The sequence below is a fragment of the Drosophila guanche genome, unplaced genomic scaffold (assembly GCF_900245975.1).
Source record: "Drosophila guanche unplaced genomic scaffold, DGUA_6, whole genome shotgun sequence".
Lineage (NCBI taxonomy): Eukaryota > Metazoa > Arthropoda > Insecta > Diptera > Drosophilidae > Drosophila > Drosophila guanche.
The window spans coordinates 13380373-13388470 of record NW_022995743.1 but is presented as its reverse complement, the minus strand read 5'-3'; the positions used below and the strand labels follow the sequence as shown (position 1 = coordinate 13388470).

The window sequence follows — 8098 nt, the reverse complement described above, 5'->3', positions numbered from 1 at the left end:
TACATGTGTAGATGTGCTCCAGTAAAATATTTATGACTGCCATAGCATGTAAAGCCTCAAGGCACAATTTAATCGCATTTCAAATACATAATAACTAGCATTAAGCTTAAATCCAATCTATTCAAATCAATCAAATGTTTCTGCTTTTCCCGCCCGCTTATCCACATACACACACACACACACACAATAATAATAAATACACCCTCTATATACAAAACGCATGCATTGCAGAGCCTTAGACACAAAATAATTACGAGTATACAATATAAAAAGAGAAACTTGAAATGATATGATATTATTGTTTGCACGACGACAGAAGCTTATTTCTAGCAACTATTTGCGTCATCAAAGCAAGAGTTTGTTTATAGAATTCTCTCGCTAGACTTACCTTAGAAATTTGTCAATATTCTCACTCTCTGTGCAAATAATAAAAGGAACTTAAAGAAAACGGAGAAGCGTGAAGCAATTCGTTTAGATGTTAAGCAAACGCATATAATTATATTTAAAATCGTATTATATAAAATGTACACACACACGACACCACACAAAGAAGCAAAAACAGAATAAATAAACACTCGGAAACTGTACAAAATTCAAGAAACACACTTCACTTCAATGAAAAATTGTGCATTAAAACGATGACGGTCAAGAGTCCCTGCATTTAGTTTAAAACACCTTTCCTTAGCAGCGGCATGTCTTTTGCAGGATATAATGCTCTCTTGCCTCCACTCTTTAATATATGTATCTGTATATCGGTGAAAACTATACTGATATTCCTAATAGTTCTGAATTTGATGGCGTAAAGAATAGATATCCTTTTCCATTAGACAAGTCTGGATTCTCAGGAAAAAATCGTCAGCACACAAGGGTAATATGAATTCCAATCATGGTCAGAGATCGTTTAACAATTCTCTACCAGTGGCTATTTCAGATTACCAACGAATAATCATACAACTTGATCAATTTTGAAAGCATTTCTGGTGAAAGATGTAGTGCATTGGATCGGATTAAATTGTCCAATTGGATCAGGTTGAATCACAATTAATTTACAAACAGTATTATGGTGTTCACCAGTTTAAAAAGAGAGGGATTGAGTGGGTTAAGTTCGATCTTCTCGGTATATTTACGGTATTTTTTTGCAAAATAATATGGTATATTTCTAGAGGTCCAAATCACAAAAACAACAGCCTGAGCCATACTGATAATATTCTTTGTTTGGATTTTGTGACTCAGAAAAAACCCGCCCTCAGTATCAAAATAATAAGAATTGATTGTCAGAAATATATATATATATATAGTGCCAATATGTCTCTCGTAACAGATGCAGAGTGGGCCGACTACAAAGTATATTTTAGGAAGCCAATTATTTGCAACGCAATAGTCTAAATACGTTATTCTGTTCATTGATTCAGGCCAAATTCAACAAGAGCTACGAGGCAGAGGAGGATCTTATGCGACGGGATCTCTACGAGAAGGCTAAGGCGAAAGTGGAGGAGCACAATCGCAAATATGATAGCGGCGAAGTAACTTGGAAAATGGCAATAAATCATTTATCGGATGACACTCAGGATGAATTCGCGAAGCGCTGCGGCAAGAGGACGCCTCCAAAATAATGTATGATTTCCATGAATCTCAATGAAAGTGCATTTCAACATGGCCCAAAACGGAATATTCTCTATTTTTATAAATATTTGTATCAGTATGTTTTTACCCAACAAACAATATATGAAACAATAAATCAGCTGTTCTTCAATGTAAAAGCCTGGTCACACAATTGGAATGTAAACAGTTCATTGAACTACAGGGGGGTGGAATGAAATTGCCATTTGCACCTTGATATTTTTAACTTTCGGATATACGTACATATATATGTTTACTGTCTTCTTTTGCACGCATTTTCGTACCCACGCATACACACATACGTACATTTAAGTTGAGTGCAAAGGTATTAAAGAATAAGTTAAACTGAGCTTGTTCAGATCACCTGATCAGAGAACCAGCTTATTTTCTTCACGCAGCTCCGTTCATGAGCGACGGTGCCGACCAGGCTGACCATTATGGTATGTTGCGTATGCGTATGGGAGCGAATGTATTATATGCTTTTCATGATGTGTATTTACAGTATATCAGTATGTAATGGTATGGAGAATTGATTGATAAATCCGATTAAATTATAGTTATGGCGCTGAGACTCCTAACTAACTAGTAATATGAAATAGAACATCAAAATTTAGGAACATGATTTAAGACTACGGTATATTTCCTGTATATTTTTAAAATGAGAAGTCATATTTTGATATATATTTGAGGGTCTGAAGGTATATTCTATCGATATTTCCGCGGTCACACTGGTACCGACGAGCGGCTCAAAATATTTAAATGTAAACTTTTCCTTTCATTTTTATTGCTTTTTACAAAATATTTTAAGAAACAACAAATCGACGCGCACTTACAAAATTCCGACTAAAGTGCCAATCTTTTGCAGAACCTAGACAACACTAGCCACCTAAAAAGCCCAGACGCAACCATGTCCAGAATCATGCGTGTGCCATCGATTTTGGCCAAAAATGCAGTCACCTCCATGGTAGGTAGCCCCAGAACCGCATTGCATCAAGCTCCACAACGGTGCCCGTCTGTCCATCTTGTTAGTGACGATTATACAACGAGAGAAGGTATTTTATGTGCGCGTGACGTGAAGTGCAAATGCCAAGAAGTTTACCAAAAAAACGCGCCCCTTGTAGTTGTTATGTAATTTCGTTAAATTTTGATGGCCAGGTGCTGTTGATGGCCCCACTCGGCGAATAATTAACGTCCAAGGGAGAAAATGTTAACTTTTCGCCCCCCACTATGAGCATTTTCCAAGATTTCAGTGGAAAATGTTGTGTGTAAGGGGCGAGGAGGTTATGTTACCTGCCCCGCCCCCGCTGTCGATGCTTTCGTGTTTTGTCGGTCGGCTCGAATGACTGTGCGTGCAACAAATGCCCCCAAAAATTAAAAGCAATTGCAAAATTGTGTGCGGCCGCGAGTCATTGCTGTCGGATTGACAGCTGATAAGCTCGACAAATTTCATTCAGCGACAGGAAAGTCCAGACAAACAGGGAGGCACGGCCGCGGCTAACAATCCAGCTGATTATACAATGGGACTGGCCACTGCTACTGATGTCTCTACAACTGTTTAATTTATCTATTGCATAAGCAACAGTCACTCTATGTATTCACCTGCGAGACTTGACGCTTTTTGAGCATCCGAGAGTGTCGACGTCACCAGCGTCTCAGCTTGGGAATATTCCTTAGCGATGGCACGGGCCATGGCGTGTGCGGCTCTCATCTTATCTGTCAAGTTGTCGATAATTAGCGAACGTTTTGCCAAAACAAAACTAATGCATCTTATCGATGTAGATATTTTCCGTGCATCTACGTATATACTTTTCCGTCTGCATGGGGCCTATTAGCCTCACAATGCAGATAAGATATAACTCCTTAGCAATGGTGCTTCTGTAGAATCGAAAGATTATGCTGTCTAACGCGTTTACGTAACTGCATGTATTAGCAAAAACTCTGTTTAAATATTGTTGTGCAAAGACTGACTCAATGAAAACCTTATTCCTGAATGACCAAATTCTATCCTGTCTCATCACGTCCTTTAAAATAATTCCCTCGTAAACAGCAGTCAACTAATGATCTCTTTCTCTTTCTCTCATTTAGCAGCGCGTTGCTGCGATTGCAGGGCAGCGCAGTTATCACATAACTCACGGCCGGCAGCAGGCTTCGGCAGCCAATCCGGATAAGATATCGAAGCAGTACCCTGTGGTGGATCATGCCTACGATGCAATTGTGGTGGGAGCAGGCGGTGCTGGTCTGCGGGCAGCCTTTGGCCTAGTGGCCGAAGGATTCCGCACGGCCGTGATCACCAAATTGTTCCCCACCAGGTCGCACACGATTGCCGCTCAGGGCGGCATCAATGCAGCGCTGGGTAATATGGAGGAGGACGACTGGAAGTGGCACATGTACGACACAGTCAAGGGATCCGACTGGCTGGGCGATCAGGATGCTATACACTACATGACTCGGGAGGCACCCAAGGCTGTCATCGAGCTCGAGAACTACGGCATGCCCTTCTCCCGCACACAAGACGGAAAGATCTACCAGCGCGCCTTTGGTGGCCAGAGCTTGCAATTCGGCAAGGGCGGACAGGCGCACAGATGTTGTGCTGTGGCGGATCGTACTGGACACTCCCTGCTGCACACCCTCTATGGTCAGTCGCTGAGTTACGACTGCAACTACTTCGTGGAGTACTTTGCCCTGGATCTGATCTTCGAGGATGGCGAGTGCAGAGGCGTGCTGGCTCTTAACCTAGAGGATGGTACTCTGCATCGTTTCCGTGCCCAGAACACCGTCATTGCCACTGGTGGCTATGGACGTGCCTTTTTCTCCTGTACATCTGCCCACACCTGCACTGGCGACGGCACTGCCATGGTCGCTCGACAGGGTCTCCCCTCCCAGGACTTGGAATTTGTCCAGTTCCATCCCACTGGAATCTATGGAGCCGGCTGCCTCATTACCGAGGGTTGCCGCGGCGAGGGTGGCTACCTGATCAATGCCAATGGCGAGCGTTTCATGGAGCGGTATGCTCCTGTGGCCAAGGATCTTGCCTCCCGGGACGTCGTGTCGCGTTCAATGACCATCGAAATCATGGAGGGTCGTGGTGTTGGCCCCGACAAGGATCACGTGTATCTGCAGCTGCACCATTTGCCACCTAAGCAGCTGGCCGAGCGACTGCCCGGCATCTCAGAGACAGCCATGATTTTCGCCGGCGTTGATGTAACCCGCGAACCAATCCCCGTATTACCCACGGTGCACTACAACATGGGTGGTGTGCCAACGAACTATCGCGGTCAGGTTATCACCGTTGATAAGGACGGCAAGGATATCATAGTCCCCGGCCTGTACGCTGCCGGTGAGGCAGCCTCCAGCTCCGTTCACGGTGCTAATCGTCTGGGTGCCAACTCTCTGCTGGATCTGGTTGTTTTCGGACGTGCCTGCGCCAAGACCATTGCCGAGGAGAATAAGCCCGGTGCACCCGCTCCTACGCTCAAGGATAATGCTGGAGAGGCCTCTGTGGCTAACCTGGACAAGCTGCGCTTTGCCAATGGCCAGATAACCACTGCCGATCTGCGTCTAAAGATGCAGAAGACCATGCAGCATCATGCTGCTGTGTTCCGTGACGGGCCCATCCTCAAGGAGGGCGTCAGCAAAATGCAGGAAATCTATAAGCAATTCAAGGATGTCAAGGTTGTGGACAAGTGAGTGCAATAATACTTTGATCATGTTTCGGTCCGTAATTAATGCTATATGAACTCTGGTCCTCAGGTCCCTGATCTGGAACTCGGATCTGGTCGAGACGCTGGAGCTGCAGAATCTGTTGGCTAATGCCCAAATGACCATTGTGGGAGCCGAGGCACGCAAGGAGTCACGTGGTGCTCATGCCCGCGAAGACTTCAAGATCAGACTGGACGAATATGTAAGTGGATTCGATGCTGACACAAGTAAGCACTGGGTCTTATCGGATATTCTCTCTTCCAGGATTACAGCAAACCCGTCGAGGGACAGGAGAAGGTGCCCTTTGAGAAGCACTGGCGCAAGCATACACTCTCCTGGGTGTGCAACGACAACGGAGATGTTCAGTTGGATTACAGAAACGTAATCGATACCACGCTGGACAACGAAGTGTCAACGGTGCCGCCAGCGATCCGCTCCTACTAAACTAAGTTAATAAGATGGAGGGAGGCTACCCGCATTCACATAAAGCACCACAGTAAATACACGCTACACCACACACACAAACACACGGATGTCTACTTAAGGGGTCGCCAGCTAAGGAAAATGATTTACCGTCGAGTCGAGTCGTAAATGATGTGCTACGATGTGCTATCCAAGGTCTTGCGATGAAATTGAAAGCCAGTGTTATCCCATTTGCATCCGATATAGTATATTCTCTATTTATCCTATGTGGCTCCTGTTTCTCTTTATTTTCTGTATGCCCTGTTCGCCCTCCACCTGGTTACTTTTTTGGTTGTTCTTTATATACAATTTACAATATTACATTAGCAAAATGTGTGTGATGGCATAACTGAGAGAAGATGGTTGCGACGACAAGAACCGAACAGAACGATGATTTGCCTGGCAACGAGCAAAACAAAACAAATCCAACAAACATTTTCTAGTATTTGTTAAACTTATTAAATTATTGAAACAAAAACATGTAAAAATCACAAAAAAAAACTAAATCAGAATTATTTGCTGCATAGCAAATAAAATGAATGAAAATTAATCCAGCCCAAACGATTAGGTGCATCTTTTTAACCGCGAAAGACATGCATCTGATTCGGCATTACATTCAGACTCTTCAGTACATCGACGGCAGCAGTGTTGAAGGGGCTGGGTCCACAAATCGCCGCATAAGTACACCTATCCGGCTGCTTTTCCTTGAACAGGGGAGCCAGCAGTTCGGACGATATTCGTTGCGGCTGCTCCTCCGCCTGCGACAGTATGTGGGTGCAGTTAAAGCGCTCGTCCTGGGTTTGCAGATTCTGCAGTTTCTCCCTCAGCCAGATGTCCGCTTCAGTTTTGTTAAAGTAAAACAGGTGCAGGGATTCGCTGTAGATCAAATATAATTTGTTAGTGTGCGGACTGTGTAGGAGATCCTTGGCAACTCACATGCGATTTGTGTTCCGCTTTAGTAGATGGGGTATCAGACTTAAAATAGGTGTAAGACCGCTTCCAGCTGCCAGTAGAATAATGTTTCTATTCGCGGTTAGTTCGGAGAGCATGAAACCGCCGCGAGGCGAGCTTAAATGGACCCGAGAGCCTGGTTGCAGTCGATGTAAGTAACTTGAGACAGGCCCGTTAGTATATCGCTTAATCAGAAAGTGCAAGCACACAGAACTCGCCAGGGAGTTCGTTTCGGATGGCAAATAATTGTGATCGACTGGCGTATAGCTTCGCTGGATGACATCCCCATTCACAGGGACTTGTATGTTTAAATGATAGCCCACTGGTAGGACCATTAGTACCTCCTTCTGAACGCTCTGTAAACTCAGCTCAAAAGAGTCGTGGTTGAAATCGTTAGCGTCTAACACCTCGTATTCATACGTTTCCTCTTGTAAGTAAAGTTTACTAGACGTGTGCGTGCCGTAAGAAGTCCATGGAGCTGGCTCTTCCTTAGCCAAGACCAGTTCAATCTTTCCAGTCTCAGCGCCGACTCGCACGGCCTTCGGTGGCCACTCCACCTTGCCAGCCAACTGAAAGTCAAACGTGTGCCCGCTGTTCTCCAACAAAACACGCGCCACCAGCTGCTGCGGATCTTTCCTTCTCACAAACAATCCGGGATTGGAGAAGCTTCGAGTATAGAAGAATAGGGTTACTTCGCTTCTTTGCTGTATCCAATCGAAGCGTGGAACAATCTCCACCGGTTTTGATTCGCGTGTTTCTATCGTAAGAGGATCAGCCGCCGTCAGTGGCCCAGCGGCATTCTCCTTTAATGGTCCTATGTAGCATTTTCCCAGCAGCTGTGGATAGTTTACCCAGGCATGGACTTCGTCGAACAATGCTGTAGCATCTCGGCCAACTCCACGCAGTAGCTCATCCACTCCGCCTGGATGAAAATCCATGTATCGAGTTACATTGAACACCCTGCCGCGAATGGCCATCCAAGCATCAGTAACCTTGTTGTGCTGGGCCAACTCGCTTCTGGTAACAGGAACCACCCGTCCATTAGTCCCCGAGAGGTCTGCTCCAGAATTGCACAGCCGTATCCAGCTCATCAGTGAGTAGCCTGGCTTTAGAGCACATTTGTTCCGCGGGTTCCCTGTCGCTGAGCCCGAGCTACCGGAATTGGAGTTCAGCTTTTGGGGCATTGTGGTGGGCAGTTGAAGGCCGGCAGAGGCTCTCGGTAAAGGCACTGTCTGTGGCGGCCCAAGCAGCGTGTTGCTGGTAGATGATTTGTGCGGTAAGTCGGTCATATTGAGCTGAATGGCTTGGAATCGCAAAATCACAATTAATTTCAGGTATAAACAGCTGTTGCATGTTTACAAACGCC

The 8098-nt window shown here is 45.2% G+C and overlaps 3 protein-coding genes across 6 annotated transcripts; 2 read left to right on the top strand and 1 right to left on the bottom strand.

Moving 5' to 3' along the window:
• The first annotated feature begins 1183 nt into the window (after positions 1 to 1183).
• On the top strand, positions 1184 to 1760 carry LOC117591722 (protein CTLA-2-alpha). The gene is made up of 2 exons (XM_034285040.1): positions 1184 to 1344; positions 1413 to 1760. Exons 1-2 carry the CDS (start codon positions 1306 to 1308, stop codon positions 1611 to 1613), a joined length of 240 nt encoding a protein of 79 aa, XP_034140931.1. The 5' UTR covers positions 1184 to 1305; the 3' UTR covers positions 1614 to 1760.
• Positions 1761 to 2362: 602 nt separating this feature from the next.
• Positions 2363 to 6130, top strand: LOC117591657 (succinate dehydrogenase [ubiquinone] flavoprotein subunit, mitochondrial). 4 transcript variants are annotated; one of them, XM_034284989.1, is made up of 5 exons: positions 2363 to 2381; positions 2486 to 2584; positions 3706 to 5303; positions 5371 to 5521; positions 5584 to 6130. In XM_034284989.1, the coding sequence occupies exons 2-5, from the start codon at positions 2528 to 2530 to the stop codon at positions 5761 to 5763; spliced, it is 1986 nt and encodes a 661-aa protein (XP_034140880.1). In that variant the 5' UTR covers positions 2363 to 2381; positions 2486 to 2527; the 3' UTR covers positions 5764 to 6130. The 4 variants fall into 4 exon arrangements, with proteins under 4 accessions (XP_034140880.1, XP_034140895.1, XP_034140888.1 ...); XM_034285004.1 differs by having other exon boundaries at positions 2364 to 2381; positions 3709 to 5303; XM_034284997.1 differs by lacking the exon at positions 2363 to 2381 and having other exon boundaries at positions 2413 to 2584; positions 3709 to 5303.
• LOC117591694 (cytochrome b5 reductase 4) lies at positions 6007 to 8086 on the bottom strand. Its single transcript, XM_034285020.1, has 2 exons — positions 6718 to 8086; positions 6007 to 6657 (listed from the first exon to the last, which is right to left on the bottom strand). The coding sequence occupies exons 1-2, from the start codon at positions 8019 to 8021 to the stop codon at positions 6360 to 6362; spliced, it is 1602 nt and encodes a 533-aa protein (XP_034140911.1). The 5' UTR covers positions 8022 to 8086; the 3' UTR covers positions 6007 to 6359.
• Positions 8087 to 8098: the final 12 nt, after the last annotated feature.

Bases quoted from the DNA above. Each gene is read 5' to 3' on its own strand.
- LOC117591694 (XM_034285020.1), bottom strand. From the start codon at position 8,021: ATGACCGACTTACCGCACAAATCATCTACCAGCAACACGCTGCTTGGG. The intron at 6,658-6,717 runs GTGAGTTGCCAA...TTTGATCTACAG, and splicing joins AAGCGGAACACAAATCGCAT to CGAATCCCTGCACCTGTTTT.
- LOC117591722 (XM_034285040.1), top strand. From the start codon at position 1,306: ATGTCTCTCGTAACAGATGCAGAGTGGGCCGACTACAAA. The intron at 1,345-1,412 runs GTATATTTTAGG...TCATTGATTCAG, and splicing joins CAGAGTGGGCCGACTACAAA to GCCAAATTCAACAAGAGCTA.
- LOC117591657 (XM_034284989.1), top strand. From the start codon at position 2,528: ATGTCCAGAATCATGCGTGTGCCATCGATTTTGGCCAAAAATGCAGTC. The intron at 2,585-3,705 runs GTAGGTAGCCCC...TCTCTCATTTAG, and splicing joins AAAATGCAGTCACCTCCATG to CAGCGCGTTGCTGCGATTGC. The intron at 5,304-5,370 runs GTGAGTGCAATA...TCTGGTCCTCAG, and splicing joins GATGTCAAGGTTGTGGACAA to GTCCCTGATCTGGAACTCGG.